Source organism: Coturnix japonica, chromosome 19, assembly GCF_001577835.2.
Source record: "Coturnix japonica isolate 7356 chromosome 19, Coturnix japonica 2.1, whole genome shotgun sequence".
NCBI lineage: Eukaryota > Metazoa > Chordata > Aves > Galliformes > Phasianidae > Coturnix > Coturnix japonica.
This window is the reverse complement of record NC_029534.1, coordinates 8,213,723-8,231,700: the sequence shown is the minus strand read 5'-3', so window position 1 is coordinate 8,231,700 and position 17,978 is coordinate 8,213,723. Positions and strand designations below refer to the sequence as shown.

The window sequence follows — 17,978 nt, the reverse complement described above, 5'->3', positions numbered from 1 at the left end:
GCTTATGTAAACTACCCTGAGTCCTCGTAGCTTGAGAGCAACGTCAGTGGTGCTGGAGCCAGGGCAGGCAGGCAGGGGAGCAGCCCGGCACCACAGGTTCAGCATGGATCCTGTGTGGCTGGAGCCATGTGTTCACATGCCTGGAGGGGCAGCACCATGCAGTGGGTACCACAGCAGGTGAGTTTAGGAAGTGGCCTTTTCTGTTCTCACATCGTTCTGATCCTCAGCACAGATGTGCAGTGTGGATGGATAAGGGATGAACCCCTGTTTTCCCCTCGCCTTCTGTTTCTTCCCTGCCCTGTGCTCAGCACAGTGCAAGGCTGTGACATTTGTTTGTGCTGACCCTGCCAGAGGTGACACCTTTACGTGTACTCCAGAACAGCTCTTCATGCCTGTTGCCACTGGAGCTTGCTGACATGCTGAGCATTGCTAGGAGAGCAGAGATGTCCCTAATGTGTTTGTTCTCTTGAGTCCTCTTTGGATGCGTGCTTGAGGGTGAACTGGCTAAGAATAACTGGCTGGGTTGTTCTCTTCATAAGGTCTCTCCTCAAGAGATGGTGCAAGAGATCCACCAAGTCTTAATGGACCGTGAGGATACCTGCCACCGGACTTGCTTCTCTCTGCAACTGGATGGCAATGTCCTTGATAATTTTGCTGAGCTGAAAACTATTGAAGGACTGCAGGAGGGCTCGCTGCTGAAAGTGGTGGAAGGCAAGTTACTTTGGGAGAGAATGAGCAAGGAGTGGTTCTGGCAACCTGGCAGCCCTTCCTTGTGGTTTCTTGTTGAGAATGGTGTGCTGAAGCAGTAAGCATCTGTGTAATTCCAGTTTCTTTCCTCCCTTTCTGCTTATCAGAACCATACACAGTGCGAGAGGCCAGGATACATGTGCGTCACATTCGGGACCTTCTGAAGAGTCTTGACCCTTCAGATGCTTTCAATGGTGTGGACTGTAATTCTCTGTCATTCCTGAGTGTCTTCACTGAAGGAGACCTGGGAGGTATGGGGCAAAAAGGCTTATGTGGTGTGGTCACTGTTCTTGTTCCCCTGACTCCCTGCTTCATTAAAGCACAGTGTAACAGTCAGCTGGGCCACCTCACTCAGGAGTGCAGAGAAACACTCTGAGAACTTCTGCTTGGAGGATGGATTGGTACGTTTTTCAGCACTGATTTTCCATCTTTCTCCATTGTAGACAGCGGAAAACGAAAGAAAAAAGGTACTGAAATGGAACAAATTGACTGCACCCCTCCTGAACATATCCTGCCAGGTAGCAAAGAGAGACCCCTGTGTGCCCTTCAGCCCCAGAACAGAGACTGGAAGGTAGAGTTCTCCTGTGCAATTGCAACAGCTGTCAGCATATACCTTGCAGCAAACGTGTTCAGGGATTGAAAAATGCATTGAGGTGGACTTTGGGATTTGCTCTGCTTGGTGCTTAATGAGTGCTGGAATAGCACTGCTTAGCCAAGAGAATAAAGTCCAAAAGCTAGTGTGCAAAATGCTGGATGCAAAGTCTGGACATCTGCAGAGCATAACATTGGCCAGTCTTGCTGGGGAGGGGAAGCAGGGAAGGGAGAGCTGCATTGCTCTAAAAAGTCCTGGAAACAGGATCTGCAGATCAGTACAGATTATCCTTAGGTTTCCCATGCCCTTGCACTTGGATTCCGTTTTTAGAAGCTGCCATTTGAAAACCAGTACAGCAAGAAATGCATGCCTTGTGCAGTCCAGAGTCCCAGAGTGTCTGTTTTTACCTGTGTCGTATGTGTGAAAAGCTGCAAATTGGGGCAGATTAGTGGACTGCAAGGCTATATTCTAGAGACCAATTTTTTGGTAAGCTCTGTTTGTGAAACCAAGCAAAGGCAGCAGGTAAAAGGAGTCTGGCTTGTACATCAAATGGTTCTGTAACTCAGGGGTATTAATTCCTACTGATAGGAACTGCTTCTGTTGTATTCTGTAGCCTTTGCAGTGCCTAAAGGTATTGACAATGAGTGGCTGGAATCCTCCACCTGGTAACAGGAAGATGCATGGAGACCTCATGTATTTATATGTCATCACAGTGGAGGATCGACACGTCAGTATCACTGCATCCACGAGAGGATTTTACTTGAATCAGTGAGTAACCAGCATTCCTTCTGTCCTGCCCTGCAGCAGAGATCTTGTAATACCCAATCGGAAAAGAACATGGAAAGAAACATGCTGCTTGATTTTTTACCTCTGATTGTTTTCTGTGTATGTGTGTGTGTGTGTGTGTGGAAAGCAGCTTATTTCAATTCACTGCTCACATGGGGTTTGTAGGAGTTGTTCTACTGGATTGGGCTGTTTACTTATGCCTGGTACCTCTTCTCTATTGTGGATAAATGCCTGATGCTTAAGGGAAAGTTGAAACGTCCCATAATGACAGCAACTAATGGTAGTATTTTGAGCTGTGGAGGGAATTCCTTCCTGACCATTGCAAATAGCTCGTTTTGCCCTAAAGGAAAAGCGCAGTCTGCCAGTACTTCCTGACCTGGGCACAGGTTTGACTAGGATTGTTTTTCTAAACAGTGCCTGTGAGAGACTGTTAACGTTACTACACAGTGCCCAGGAATATAAGAGTGACTGCACTGAAAAAAGACAAAACTCGAGCATGTTTCTACTTTGTGTCCCATTATGAGTTGGTTGTTCTGTGTTACCCTGACTTGTGGAAAAAAGTAGTTTGTATTCCATGGTTGCCTGTGAAACCATGAGTCTCAGTTATGACAACAGCATGTTTCTTTCCTCTTGCAGGTCTACTGCATACAACTTCAATCCCAAACCTGCAAACCCCAGTTTTCTCAGTCATTCCTTGGTGGAACTACTTAACCAGATCAGCCCTACCTTCAAAAAAAACTTCTCTGCTCTGCAGAAGAAACGGTAGCAGCTCTTCTTCTTCTCTAATCACCTTTGGTGGTATGATGTTGCTTGGTGAGGCTGGGGCACATGGCTGGTTTGTCCTTAGCAGCAGCTGATGCAGAGCAGGGTCAGACCGATAACCTCATCACTTCACTCTGAATACAATAAAACCAAAGCATAAAATATCAGGAACCCTAATATGTGGTGGCTTTAAAAAGGCTTGGAGTGGAGAGAGTGATTAAACATGAATGCGTATTTCTTTTCTCTAATTTCCTTTAGCTCCTGTAATAATAAGGAGCAATAATAGGTTGTTTTATTTTCCTGTCCTTGCTGCAGGGACCATCTATTCTACTCCAGGACAGTGGATCCTTTGCAGAAGCCTGTCATTCTTTAGAGTCCGCTTAATGAACTGCCTCAGCTCAGCAGGATGCAAATTGACAGGCACATGGTGTGGCTTTCAAGAGTTCTGCTTCTGCTCTCATTAGGAAGATGAAAGTGACACCATACAAGGGCTGGAAATTAGCAGTGGCCACACAGCCACCACAGCAACTATCCGGCCATTTAAAAATTATTATACTGCATTGCTTGTTGGGCCAGCAGTAAATACAGATGAGACTCTGGCACCTGCTGAGAGCAGACAGATTACACAGAAGGCCATTAAGGGAAGCTTGCTTTTTCACTTCATTACTGAACGTGTGCTATAGGCTTGTTTATAATGCAGCCCTTACAGACTGCAGCGAAAGCTGAGAGCTAGCCTGACAGAGATGGCTGGGAGTGGTGATCCTCTGCATGTGCCCCTGGTTTGTGCTGAATGGGAAGTGTGCCGGGGAGATACAGCTGAGGACAGGGGAATGAAAAGAGCCCAGTTTGTTCTCTAGATGGTGGCTGAGAGATACTGCCAGCTCAGTCATTAAGGGCCATCACTGCTTGTTTAATGACGTGATCTTGCTATGTTTGCTAGAAATTGGCATTGCAGCAGAGGGAAAATTCTCTTAGAATAGAAAGAAATCTTCCTTTGGAAAATATCTAATTGTTTCCACTCCCTAATTAGGGTTCAGAGACATCCCTTTGAAAGGATAGCAACTCCTTTCCAAGTGTACAGCTGGACAGCTCCACAAGCAGAACATGCCATGGACTGTGTCCGAGCAGAAGATGCATACACTTCCAGGCTGGGCTATGAAGAGCACATACCTGGACAGGTATCAGTCTAACTCTCTCTCAGAACCCTAGCAATAGTTCTGCTGCTCACTGCACTGGGAACCAGTTAACTTTTACCAGCAAGTAAACCTTTGGTATTTGTGAAAGGGTTTTGCGCATCAAGGAAAACTTGCATGAGTCTTTGTTCTCAATGATATCTTTAACTACAGAGGGCTGAGCTACCAAGACTGCAGCTTCCCTGAGTATGTGGGAGTCTGAGCTCAAGTACCTATAAAACTGTGTCCCTGCTTTGACTGGCATGGCTGCTCCTTGCAAACAGCAGTGTTCCTCTGTGCTGGTCAGGCCTGGAAAAGCTCTCGTGTCTCTCAGCATACTCTTCTATGGGTGTCAGTTGCAGCCTCGTAGCGTTAAATGTTCCAGGCTGTGCACTGTGCTAGACTGTCATGGCTGCATGTAGGCAGTGCCTGTGGGGTGACCATGTTGCAGTGTGCTGGCTAACCAGGTCTGCACTGGGTTACTCTGGTGTTGGCAATCTGACATTTCAGATAAACTGTGCTGACTAATGTGGACTAACAAGATCTATCCCATATGGATGTTGAATGAGGTCAACTCATGAGGGGTGATCCTGATGCTAATTTTCTTCCTCTGAACATCATGGCAGCCTGAGTTCTTTCCTTCTTTCCTTCTTTCCTTCTTTCCTTCTTTCCTTCTTTCCTTCTTTCCTGCTTCTTCTTTCCTTCTTTCCTTCTTTCCTTCTTTTTCTCTTCCTTCTTTCCTTCTTTCGCTTCTTTCCTTCTTTCTTACTTTCTCTCTTTCGCTTCTTTCCTTCTTTTCTTCGTTTCCTTCTTTCCTTTTTCCTTTCTTTTCTTCCTCTTTCCTTCTTCCCTTCTTCCCTTCTTCCCTTCTTCCCTTCTTCCCTTCTTCCCTTCTTCCCTTCTTCCCTTCTCCTTTCCCTGGTAAATGAGAAATGCTGGCTTGCCAGCATCCACCTGCAGCACATATTGCTTCCCACAAGGCTTTGACTCTTTCAGACCAGAGACTGGAACGAGGAGCTGCAGACCACACGAGAGCTGCCACGCAAGAACCTGCCTGAAAGGCTGCTGAGAGAACGAGCCATTTTCAAGGTAACTTCGGGATCTGCAGGCAACTCTATTACACAGCCCCTTCCCTGCTGCCCATGTCATACCTAGACATTTCACCCAGGCTTGCACTGTAGAAACTGCAAGATGGGAGTCCCCTTTTGTGAGCTAAGAGGTCTTGTTCTCTCTCACAAATCGTATAATCATCTAGGTTGGAAAAGGCCTTCAGGATCATCACATCCAACCATCAATCTGAGTTAGCAAATCCCACCACTAAACCATATCCCTTAGTGCCATGTCCACATATCTTAAATACCTCCAGGGATGGGGACTCCACCCTAATCAGGACTTCCCTGGGCAACCTGTTCCAGTGCTTGACCAATATTTGCCTTCTGCTCCCAGCTCTGCAGGGAAGAATTGTAGTCCTTGCCCCCATGTCTCCCAGCTGACCATGAGATGGTCTCCTCTTAGTCCTCCACTGTTGTGTTTGATCCAGTCCTCCTTCAAGCGAGTAGGAGGAGCAGCAGCAGGGATATATGATTAAAACTAAACCCTCCTCAGCAGAGAGCTCATGAGACTGAGCCATGGGGATCCCTAATGCTCTGGCTCCTGGAGCTTGTATCCAAGCCACTGGCCAGGCTCACAAGAGCAAAAGCCAGCTGACCTGCCTGCCTGCTGGAGGGCCACGAGGAGGTGAGGAGCAAAGAGATTTTCAGAGAGCTTTGAGGGCGAGGTGTGGGGAGGTTGTTATCCATTTCTTACCTGACTTTCTTTCTGGCTACCTCCAGGTTCATAGTGACTTCACTGCAGCAGCAACAAGAGGTGCCATGGCTGTCATTGATGGCAATGTCATGGCCATCAACCCCAGTGAAGAGACCAAGATGCAGATGTTCATCTGGAACAATATATTCTTCAGTCTGGGCTTTGATGTCCGTGACCACTACAAGGACTTTGGTGGGGATGTTGCTGCTTATGTAGCACCTACCAATGATCTCAATGGTGTGCGGACTTATAACGCTGTGGATGTAGAAGGGCTGTACACCCTGGGGACTGTAGTGGTGGATTATAGAGGTTACAGAGTGACAGCTCAGTCTATTATTCCTGGGATCTTGGAAAGGGAACAGGAACAGAGTGTCATCTATGGGTCAATAGACTTTGGCAAGACAGTTGTCTCACATCCTAAGTACCTGGAGCTGCTAGAGAAGACCAGCAGACCGCTTAAGATTCAGAAGCACAAAGTCCTGAATGACAAGAACGAGGAGGTGGAGCTGTGCTCCTCAGTGGAGTGCAAAGGCATTATTGGCAATGATGGGCGTCACTACATTCTGGACCTGCTTCGCACTTTCCCTCCAGATCTAAACTTCTTACCTGTTGAAGGGGAGGAAATGCCAGAGGAATGTAAGAAAATGGGGTTCCCCAAGCAGCACAGACACAAGCTTTGCTGTCTCCGGCAAGAGCTTGTTGATGCCTTTGTAGAGCACAGGTGAGCTGAGCTCCCCGCGTCTTCCACTTGCAACTGGTGGTGGTCAAAGTCAGAGCTCTTGGGAGCAGGCAACTGATTTACCCATTGCTTGGCCCTGCAGGTGCAATTACAGAGGCTGACTTAATGAGAGGTGGAACAGTAGAGATTCTGACAGGGCTGTAGGGAACTGGGGAAGAAGTGGTTTGCTCTTTAGTCTCCAGATCTGTTTTGATGTTTCATATCCCTTCTCTGCAGATGCTCTGGTCACCTTATATCTGGGGAATGGGAAGGATTTATGCTTGCTTTTTAAGGCTTTCCAGACATCTCAAACACTACATTTTTCACTAAAGGCTGAAAAAAATGACCAGTAGGAACTGCTGTGGGGAGTTCTGTGGTGGAGTGTGTTGGTGTTGGGCTCATACAGTGCAGGAGAGGGAGCTGGAGCTCTGGGAGCAGGCAGTCATGTGGTGCAGATGCACGGGGTAATGCTGCTGCTTCCCATGTCGGGGGCTGCAGGGTGTTCTGCTACCACAGACAGTCAGAGTCTGTGCTCCACTTGCTGGGAAGATGAGCCCTCAGCTCCTGCCAGAGGAGCTCTGCCCACTAAGCAACCAGTTCTGCAGCCAACACCCTGCGCCATCTTGCCCTGTGCCCACAGGCACCTTCACTTCTGCTTGGGAGAGGTTCCAGACCAGCAGGACCATGGCTGGAGGCTGCTGCTGCATGGCCTGCAAAGCTCCCTGTGCTCAGGTTTTGTAGTAAAATTACAGCTGGATTTCATGTGTCAGTTCTGTGTGTTTGGCAGTAAGAGCTACCATGAGCTGTCTGCTGGTATTGCAAGGAGATGAGTTTCCCATTGTGATATGCAATGACAGCTCACTTTGTCTCTTCTGACATGCTAATGGAAGATATTAGAATCATGCACTCTCTGATTTCAGAAAGCTCACTGATAGAGGGTCAGTTGTGCCTTTGCAGAGAGAAACTGGGTGGCCTGTTACCCCAGCTCTGAGCTGTTCCCCTTATAGCAGAATGGTGATCCTCTTGGATTCTCCTGCTGTACTGAATTCCTCTCTTACTTTGCTATAGGTATCTCTTATTCATGAAGCTGGCTGCATTGCAGCTGATGCAACAGAAAGCCAACAAACAGGAGAGCTCAGCTGCACTGGAAAATGGCACCTCTCCGGAGAATGGGACAGCAGAAAGCGAGAAGTCTGAGTCAGATGATGGTAAAACAGATGACAACATGACTGGACTTGATCAGGTTAAAGAGCTGGCTGAGACCATTGCATCTGATGATGGAACAGGTATTTAATCCTCTGCATCAGAAGCAGCTCAGGCCTGCTGCCCTGCTGGTGGCTGTGCCTCTGGTAGGAGCTGTGCCAAACCAGAGGTGCTTATTTGTGGTTAAACAGGACAAGCACTGGCTTCTGCTATTGATAATGTTGTTTTAGCTCTTTGCATAGAGCCATTCAAGCACCAGTCCATTAATCACCCTGACTGCCTGGGGGCAGGTTGTTAGTGTCTCCGAAGCACAAACCTACCAGCTCTGATGCAGGAATGAGAGCCTTGCCAGCAAGCAGCTCTGCAGGGCCAGGGCTGGGAAATGTGCAGTGCTTCAGCACCTTCAGAAATCCCAAAGTATCTGATTTTGCATTTTTGCAGCTATTCTCCTTTCCATATATCTTACAATTGAATGTATTTATAGTGGATTTCTGCAAAATGTGCCATCATTACTGCTTTTAATAACAAAATTTCTCTCTTTAATAGCCAGGTTGTCCTTTTCTGTAACCCACATTCATTTGTTCTCTTCTTCTTCCTTCTCCAGTTGATCCCAAAAGCAGAGAAGTGATTCGAAATGCTTGCAAGGCCGTGGGCTCCATTAGTGACACATCATTTGACATTCGGTTTAACCCAGATATTTTCTCACCAGGTGTGTGTGCATACAGAGCTCTCTCTGGTCCGTTTTCAGGAGATTGCTTTTATGCAGTCAGACAAAATTCTGTTCCAAAGCCTTAACTGATACCACTGGCTTTTGGTGCAGGGTTCCCCATGCAGCCCAAAGATACAGAAAAGAGCTAAAATTGATCTCAGTGTTCGAACTACCCAATGTAGGCAGTGAGCTGCCTCCCACCACTGCACTCAGTGGAGGTTCTCAGGGTGCTGTCAAGAATCTCGAGACTCTCCAGCATCCCACTGCTGGACATGAGAAAAGAGGTGGATGTGGGGGAGACGGGTTACATTTGATCCTGTTTTTTTTCTTCACACACAAAATAATCCACACAGTTGTAGGGGAATGAATGATGTTGGGTTGTCAGTGAAGGGCAGGGTTTATTTTCGTAACATTGTGGTCAGTAGGTCATGGTGCCCTTTAAAATACATGCACTGATCACAGGCATTCAATGTAGCTCTTAGTGGCTGGAATCAGCATGCTGTGTTTGGAAATACAGTAAAGCTATCAAAGTGTTAAGCGGGGCAAATGCAGAGGCTGTGTGTGCAGATTGCAGGGCAATGGCTGCATAGTTGAGTTTGGTGTGGAAAAAATATGTCAGGAGGAGCATGTGTTCTTAAGTCTGGTATTAACTAGTGCTTTGGCACTGACTTTGCAGCTAGAACTTAACTTTGTTTTAATTTTCATGTGCCAAAGCAAAGGCTCTGAGCTTCCATTACTTGAAGTGTACGTTGGCCCGTCTGCTATACATGCTGCTCCAGCCTAGTCTGGTCTCTTTTACTGTCAGTATACGTAGCACTTGTCAATAGGTAGAATGCGATTTGAGCCTTTAGAAGGAAGCTACATTAAAAGGGAATGAATGGGGACAGAGCAGCACAACCAGTATCCAAGAGAAGGAGGTAGTACTCTTCCCATTTAGAATCTGCAGATCAGATGAGTTTTGAAGAAGCATTTTTAATCTGAGGGAGGCAGATCCACTTCAGCTTTTTAGCTGCTATTACTACATGTTTTCTGTACGTGAGTTAGTTTTCCTTTTGAGTTCATGTTTGATGTTTTCCTCTTGCCCTGCTAGGTGTTCGTTTTCCTGAGTCTAGCAAAGAGGAGGTGCAGGATCAGAAGCAGTTACTGAAGGATGCTGCTGCATTCCTGCTCTCATGCCAGATCCCAGGTTTGGTAAGCAGCTAAGGGCCAGCAGAAATCTCTTGGGAAGGTTACTTCAAGCTTGGCCACTCTGAGCAAGCACTGCAGTAGTGGTATGACAACTTCACCTCCCAGGCCAACGCTGCACTCTGCTGCTGGCAGCCAAGTTCTGGCACCAGGGGTTGCAATGTGGTAAATAGTGCCAGCATCTCTGGTGCAAGCACAGGAGGGGTTTTCCATGTCCTGTCTTACAGAACAGTTTTCCCACTCACTCCAACAAAGAATTTTTAGCACTAGCGATCAGTGTTATTGCTGAGAGTTTGAGACAGTAAAGATCACAGAAGTCATCCTCCCAAGCCCTGGGCATCACACACTGCTTTTGTGTATCGGACCTTGATTGTGACTCAGTTGGTGGCTTATAACTTGGAGTGTACTGGGAAGTTGTTCGTGCTCGTATCTAAAAACTCCTCCTGCAGGTTTTACGCATTCTGGGTGCTTCCCCATGTGCCTGGCCCGATAAGAAATACCAGCTGTTTTCTCTAAAGTGACTGCTGTGTTGCAGCTGGCATTATAACAGGGAGGCTGGGTCTGGTCATCTCCTCTGAGAGGTCTTGGGGCTGTTGGTTTTACCTAGGAGGGTATTTTCATTGCTGGAAAACTTATTTTGTGCTGTACCTCCCTATAAATTCCCTGGTTTCTTACTCAGCATAAGCTTTAATGGCTCGCTATTCAGTTTGAAAATAAAAAAAGTAGGAGAAGTGAATCACAAAAGGACATGATGGTGATTGTTGTTTTGCAAGAGCTGTGATACACTGGTACGTAATGTGACATGCTGCACAGGCACTGTCCGCCCTGCTCTGTGTGTTGGAATGTAACTGTGTTACTCCATGATGTGGATTAAATGACTCTTTATCAGCACTGCAACACAACTTGAAATGCAAGTGCCATTTCCCATTATCAGCAAAGTGCCTCACAGTCACCAATTAAAAACATTTCAGTGAACCAATGAAGCTGTACACAAACAGCAGCTCTCCCATGGGCTGGAAGCTGTCCCTGCCCTGTCCTGTACCTCTGCAGGGGAACCGTGGGCTGTGGTCTTCATGTCTGTGCTCCATAACCAACGTTTGAATGTACCCTGCAGGTCAAGGACTGCCTGGATCACACGGTGCTCCCCATGGATGGGGCTACCTTAGCAGAGGCCATGCACCAGAGGGGCATCAACATGCGATACCTAGGCAAAGTGATCCACTTCATCACCAAGACCCCTGGCCATGCTCAGCTGGATCACATCTTTGTAAGCATCAGCCTTAACTTCAGACTGTCAGCTCCAGCTGCCTCTGGCCTAACGTGCCCTGTACAGATTTCAACTTGGCTAATTGCTTTCTCTGTGAAAAAGAACCAGAAGGACCTGTAGGTGGTCGATGTGGGAGTTTTACTCCCAGCTCCTTAATGGCTCTTGCTGTGTTAGGCTGTTTGAGTGTCCTTTGGGATAAAAAAGTTGTTGAGGGATTCCCAGGTGTTGTTACCTGCATTGCGGTTGGATTTCAAGCCATTCATTTTTAAGCCTCTGATATCTGGCAAGGCTTTGGGTCTGACTGGGAGGTGGTGCTGTGAGCATGTCTGTGTGGGGCTGCAGGGTGAGCTCTGCAGTACAAGGGAGCCAGCTCATGGTGACCTGGGGGCCCTTCCCCATCCACAGGAGTGTTATCAAATACAGAACAGTTCTGTGTTGTAGGGTAAGAGAAGAATGAGGTGCCTTGCGTGCATCTTGGTAAAAGCCCACTTAAGGAAAGCGTGTTTTTCATTGTTGTTATTGACTGACTCTTAAGTCTTCGCTTTTTATTCCTTGGGGTAGAAAATTGGCATCAGTGAACTGATCACTCGATCAGCGAAACACATCTTCAAGACGTACCTCCAGGTATGACCTGCAGCCGAACCTCTCGCCTCCTCTGTTCTCTCTAATGATTTTTTTTTTTTGCAAATCGAGTGCTGTTTAGTTTCTTCTCTCATTAGTGTTCACGGGTGTTGCCTAGCAACAGGGAGCACAGGCTCATTAGAGCTAAAATAGGTGTAGGCCTGTGTGCAAGGGAAAACAAGTCCCCACTTGAAGATTGGTTTTCCCAGAGAAGAAATGTTCATGCTTCTCTTTGCCAGATCCTCCTTGCACTGAAGGTTTTTACAAATCACAGCTGGTCTTCCTTGTAACGCCTTTTGTTGCTTTTGCCCTCATAAGGAGCTTTTCTGAATTGAATGAACACTGATGCATCTGTATTCCTGTACATATGTAGCATGGCAATGCACCTGATTTTATTTCAGTGTCAGATCTGCATTATAGTCACTAGTTTCTCTGCCCCAAGTGGCAACCCACAGTAGAACTGTGTATTTGCATGTATGTTGTACCTTTATTTTTTATCTACATAATTCTGTCTGTGCTAGTTGCAAATATTTGCCTTTTTGTTTCTTCTCTCCTTCACCTGGGAGATATTCCTGTTTCTGGGAGGACTGGGTTTGTGCAAGTGTTGGGTCAGAGTAATGCTGTGTGATGGCAGATGTGTTCCACAACTGACTTCTGTGTCTCACTATAGGGTGTGGAGCTGTCAGGTTTATCAGCAGCCATCAGCCACTTCCTCAATTGCTTTCTAAGCTCCTTCCCAAACCCCATTGCCCATCTTCCAGCTGATGAGCTGGCCTCCAAGAAAAAAAATAAGAAAAGGAAAAACAGGAACCTTGGAAATGCTGATAATACAGCGTGGGCCAGCATGACCCCTCAGGAGCTGTGGAAGAACATTTGTTCAGAAGCAAAGAGCTACTTTGATTTTAGTCTTGAATGGTAAGCAAACAAAATTGCCTTTACTTGTGCCTCAACTCTTATTAGCTAACAATAAGAGCTACAGACTGTTATATGACCTTCCTTTTTTGATTTCTGTTTGCATATAAATTTGCATTCTTGAGGAAATCTTGTGGGCATGTAATGGAAAGAAATCAGGCAAAGACCAGCAGAGGGAAGTAGTTGCCATCCACACTGAGATGAAGCCTTTGAGGCAAAGGGGAGAAGGGGCAAAAGATACTTGTCTATAAGAAAGATGATATAGGCTGAAGGCAGCTTGTGTTCCTAAAACAAGGGCAGCTTCTCCTGCATCTGAACCAGATGGTCAGGGATGCTGCTGGCACATGCAAACATTGAATGTTGAACTGAAAGTGGGAGCAAACAGGGCCCCAAGAGAAATGATGATGAGCAGCTGAAGCCAGTGATTGCACCTTCCATGTCAGGGACAGCTCACTGTGTGCCAGGAGCTGAAAGTACTCAGACTTACTCAGACCCTGCAGGGAGCTGTGAAGAGCTCACCGAATTTCAGTGCTACTGTGCAGCTCTGTAAGCACCATTAGCACCCAAGGTATTGTTGCTGGTTTCAGTCAGCACTTAGCTGTAGAGGGAGCCACCACAGAGTAGGGATGTTCTTGAGCAGAAACTTCCTTGGGAGCTCAAGCCTTTGTGTGCTTCTTGCAGTGAGAATGCTGACCAAGCAGCTGAAATGTATAACCTACAGAAAATCACCCTTCTTCGGGAAATCTCCCTCAAAACTGGAGTCCAAGTAAGATCAATATCTGCCCTCCTTCCATCACCTTCGGTACTGACAAGTGTGCAGTGCAAAATGCTTGGCAGGGTCAGCCTTGCAGGCACACGGTGCAAGCCCTGAGAGGCCTCTGAGGAATGGAATACAGGGTCTAATCCCATGAGAAGAGGCTTTAAATCCAGTTCCCTTTAGGGTTAATTGGTCGTGTGTCTCCTGCCCAGCTCTGACAGACCAAACCATCTTGTGCCAGCACAGCTGTGCCTTTGCATGCAGAGCTCCCAGCACACGCTTGTGGTGTTGTACACCTTCACGGGACCCTTAAAAATGCCATCCCTGAGTAGTGATACATGAGCAGTTAGCTGTGACTGATTCCATGTGCAGAATTCCAGGCTCCTTTTGCTCTCCCTCCTGCCCAGTACCTCTGATTGTGACCTTTTTGTTTGTTCCTCCAGATACTGCTGAAGGAGTACAACTTTGACAACAGGCACAAGCCCACCTTCACAGAGGAGGACATTCTTAACATCTTCCCCGTAGTGAAGCATGTAAACCCTAAAGCCTCGGATGCTTTCCACTTCTTCCAGAGCGGGCAAGCAAAGGTTCAGCAAGGTACAGTTCCAGCATGACTCTGCCTCTTGAGGCTGCTGCTGGTGGAAGGAAGAGCAGTGTGTGTCTGGCGTGGCACACCCTCCACCTGCCTTCTGGTAGTTGAGGATTGTGGTCTCTTAAGAGTTGTGGTCTCAGAGGCCACCTGAAACACACATCTGCCATGGAGTCACCTGCTGTGAGGAAGGATGGATGGAGGACAGTGATTTTTCTCCAAGTTTTAGCCCTTGCTCAGGGCAGTGACTTAAAGCTGCACATCTCACCACTGTTTTTGCCAGTCATGTAGAGCTTGCTTCATGTGCATCACTTCTCCCATTCTGTTAGGGGTTATTTAGTATGAGAACATACATGAATACGTGTATATATATTTTTTTTCAGGTTTCTTGAAGGAGGGATGTGAGCTCATCAATGAAGCCTTAAACTTGTTCAACAATGTGTATGGTGCTATGCATGTAGAAATCTGTGCCTGCCTGAGGCTGCTAGCTCGTCTCAATTACATTATGGGAGATTATTCAGAGGTAAGCAGAGGGCTCAGGCAGGGTCCATTTGTTCTCTCATTTGTGTCCTGTGCTTATTTGCTCAAGTGCGTGACACTCTGTGACTTGCTCTGGGCCTTCTGTTCTGTTTAGGCCTTAAGTAATCAGCAGAAAGCGGTGCTAATGAGTGAGAGGGTCCTGGGTATCGAACATCCCAACACGATTCAAGAATATGTAAGTATGGGGTATGGGGAGAGGAGCAGCGCTCCACATGTGCACCTGGAGTCGGAAAGCCATAATTCACACCTCCATTTTGATCACAAGCTTCATGCTTATGATTTTGTAAGCTCTATATAAAAGTGTTTGCATTACAAGCACTGCACATGATCAGTATTTGTCCCTGCTGAGACGATAGGGGTTTTGTCTGCTGAGCGTATCATTAATTCTTCTGGCTTTTACCTTGGGCTTATGCCAAAACCAAGAAATATCAAGAACCCTCAAAGAGCACAACCACAGCTTCTCCGAAATGTAGTTCAATTTTGAAATATGACTTGAGGTTCATAAGAGATTCTGAAGTGAAACATTTCAACAGTTCTTTCTCTGTGCTGTATTTTATGTGCTGTGGGTACCGCAGTGGTGTGCCCAGCTGGGGAAAGGAGCAGAAAGGAGAGATCACTTTGATTTACAAAGTGTTAAAACATTAATGCTGGATTTTGCCTTCTCTTACAGATGCACCTTGCTTTGTACTGCTTTGCAAACAGCCAACTCTCTACAGCATTAAACTTACTGTACCGTGCACGCTACCTCATGCTATTGGTATTTGGGGAGGATCACCCAGAAATGGCACTCTTGGATGTAAGTAATCAGTATCTTTGAGAATCTAATCTCTGAAAGACTTTTTGGACTTAAAACCACGCATACTGCTGGCTGTCTAAACTGTTTGGTTTTTTTATCCCTGAGTTACTATCCATTAATTCCATTAGAGGAAGGGGAAAGGAGTGTGATTGTTTGGCTGGGAAGGCTGGCCTTGTTTCCCTTACATAAAATGGAGAGGGTTCATGGAATCAGGGTGAAGTTCAAAGGGGCCTCTGGGATCCATCTGGTCTGACCTCTCCCTTGCTCAAGCAGGTTGCCCAGGACCATGTCCAGGCAGCTTTTGAATGGTCTAAGGAAGGAGATTCTTTATTTTCCTTCTGTCTGGCTTGTTTGGGCTGAGCTCCCAAGGAAGAAAATGTCATATGTTATGTGCTAGAGAGAGATCTACTGAGGACTTCTGGCTGCAAGAGCCTTTTCAAGCAACAAAGCACCTTGATGGGAACTGGGAAGCAGTAAATGTGTAATTGGAATTGCTTTTTCTGAATGCCTGCTTGACTACCTTTGTGTGATGGATCTGTGCAGAACAACATTGGCTTGGTGCTCCATGGGGTGATGGAGTATGACCTGTCCCTCCGGTTCCTGGAGAATGCACTGGCCATCAGCTCCAAGTATCACGGCTCCAAGTCTTTGAAAGTTGCTCTCAGGTGAGGCAGGGTGGAGCGCTGGGCTGGGTCTCCATCCTGGGAGTGCACTCAGTGCACATCGTGTGGGAGGGCTCTGATCTGCCTGTGTCCAGCTGTGTGCTGTTAAACCAGAGGCTCTGTCTGCTGCCAGCTGCCAGCCCCCTTGGGAGCACTGGGCTGCCTGCAGTCATGGCTGTGCTGCAGCATCTACGTCTGTCTGGAACAGAGATCCCTTGTTCTTAAGGTTAATTGAGGGATCTTCTTAATGACTCAAAAATATGTCAGGATGACCCTGACCCTCCCAGATTCTCAGGCATGTGGCAAGGGAGTGTTGGAGAGCAATGCTCATGTAATTATACCGGGAGACGAGCGTGATATATAAACACTTGAATGTAATTGCGTTGGCCCTCAGGGAGCTACCTTTGAGGAAACATTATTTGCTTCTGTCCTTCACCATTTAAAGCCTTTTATTTCACTAAAATACTGAGCAGCTTTCTGTTTCCAAGGCAGTGCTGTGTGCTCTATCCTTGAATACAGACCTGGCTTACAAACAACCAAATAGTGGTCCATTCCTCATTACTACTAACACCTTGCATCCCATCTGTTCTTCATCACAGTGAAAATAAATCTTATTAAGTGCCCACAAGAGTCTGATTTGTTTTCTAGCAGTTGATAGATGTGTATTCTGCAGAAAGAATCCTTCCTTGCCCTGTAGCATGGGATGCTTGTTGAGATCCATCATTTCCCAGGGAGTATCACTGCCAAAAATAGACATCTTTTTTTGTTCCATTTTGGAGTGGGGAGTAACCACCAAGGTGCAGTACGTGGTGCAGTACGTGGTGCAGTACGTGGTGCAGTACGTGGGGCTGTACGTGGGGCTGTACGTAGTCCTGTATTTGTCACCTTTGACACCACTGTTAAGATTTCTAGGCTAACCTTTCTGCTGCTGGTCATGTTCTGTGTAGCATGAAAATACTTTATCACTGAGATACCTCTAAACCTTTTTTCTTCCCTCAGCCACCACTTGGTAGCTCGAGTGTATGAGAGCAAAGCAGAATTCCGGTCAGCGCTGCAGCATGAGAAGGAAGGCTACACGATCTACAAAAACCAGGTGAGGAGCCGCCGTGCTGCTCGTGTGGCTTTTTCCTGCCAGAAGCAAGGACTGACTGCAGCCAGTGCCAGAACCTGAACCCAGGGAGGCCCTTCTCATAAACAGCTCTACCAAGGAGCCTTCTTTTGAAGGACGGGGCAGAACTGCTGTCCTGTGCAATAGCTTCTGGGGGTGATGCTGAAAGTCTGTGAACTGACTGCTGCGAGTTTGTTCTTGCTGTGCCCGTCATTAGACACAACTTCTGGGTGTGGCTGAGCCCCACGTATTGCAGGGAATGGTCAATTCTTCCCACTGTGCATCACCATCTTGTAACATCAGCCCCAAACTCGCTCGGCCATTGAGCTGCTCTGTGGGCAGTTCCCTCTCCTGCTGGCGCCTTTGCTGATGCACAGTGAAACTTCTGCATCAGCCCGGGTGTGTCCGAACACGTCTGCAGCTGCACGCTGTGATTCAGTGCTGGTGCTGGATGCAGAGCCGGGTGGAGGGAATGCCTCTACCCTGCAGACATGCTCCTACTTGATGGCAAGGTGTACTTTGGACAACAAGGTTCCTACACAAATGATTTTTAGTTTTGTTTTGAAATGCGTGTAGTTCTGGTAACTTTCTGTAAGGATGCTGAGCTATCAAAGACAGGAGGAGTGCATCTACTTGGAATCCTGCTCTGATTTGTAACGCATCTTTTTTTCTCTTCTCCTTTTCTGATTAGCTTGGAGAACACCATGAAAAGACCAAAGAGAGCTCTGAGTACTTGAAATACCTGACTCAGCAAGCTGTCGCTCTTCAACGCACAATGAATGAGATCTACAAGAATGGCTCCAATGCTAACATCATGCCACTCAAGGTAACCTTATGTGATGAGAGCAACTGCAAGTACTTGTGGAGGCGTATTGGTGTTACTGAAGGACGTGAGCGTAAGAATGCAGACTTCTACCTGTGCAGAGCAGGAATAGCTGTGCCAGTTCAGACACTTAGAGCAGGAGGTCACTGCAAAGGCAGAGGGGTCAGACACAATGAAGTGCTGTCAGTGTGGACTATTTGCTTACTCTGTTTCTGCGTACAGC

The 17,978-nt window shown here is 46.9% G+C and overlaps 1 protein-coding gene across 2 annotated transcripts in view; it reads left to right on the top strand.

The window, feature by feature from the left end:
- Window positions 1-17,978, top strand: part of CLUH (clustered mitochondria homolog) — a 32,496-nt gene that overhangs the window by 10,633 nt on the left and 3,885 nt on the right. For both annotated transcript variants that reach the window (XM_015881152.2, XM_015881151.1), the window contains exons 3-24: window positions 540-711; window positions 855-998; window positions 1,191-1,318; window positions 1,953-2,107; window positions 2,762-2,887; window positions 3,918-4,065; window positions 5,056-5,148; window positions 5,892-6,586; window positions 7,652-7,869; window positions 8,391-8,495; window positions 9,586-9,686; window positions 10,795-10,947; window positions 11,509-11,571; window positions 12,239-12,483; window positions 13,162-13,246; window positions 13,681-13,834; window positions 14,210-14,349; window positions 14,461-14,541; window positions 15,037-15,162; window positions 15,706-15,827; window positions 16,824-16,917; window positions 17,624-17,758. In XM_015881152.2, coding sequence (XP_015736638.1) covers window positions 540-711; window positions 855-998; window positions 1,191-1,318; window positions 1,953-2,107; window positions 2,762-2,887; window positions 3,918-4,065; window positions 5,056-5,148; window positions 5,892-6,586; window positions 7,652-7,869; window positions 8,391-8,495; window positions 9,586-9,686; window positions 10,795-10,947; window positions 11,509-11,571; window positions 12,239-12,483; window positions 13,162-13,246; window positions 13,681-13,834; window positions 14,210-14,349; window positions 14,461-14,541; window positions 15,037-15,162; window positions 15,706-15,827; window positions 16,824-16,917; window positions 17,624-17,758 — 3,483 coding nt within the window. The remainder of the gene's footprint in view (window positions 1-539; window positions 712-854; window positions 999-1,190; window positions 1,319-1,952; window positions 2,108-2,761; window positions 2,888-3,917; window positions 4,066-5,055; window positions 5,149-5,891; window positions 6,587-7,651; window positions 7,870-8,390; window positions 8,496-9,585; window positions 9,687-10,794; window positions 10,948-11,508; window positions 11,572-12,238; window positions 12,484-13,161; window positions 13,247-13,680; window positions 13,835-14,209; window positions 14,350-14,460; window positions 14,542-15,036; window positions 15,163-15,705; window positions 15,828-16,823; window positions 16,918-17,623; window positions 17,759-17,978) is intronic.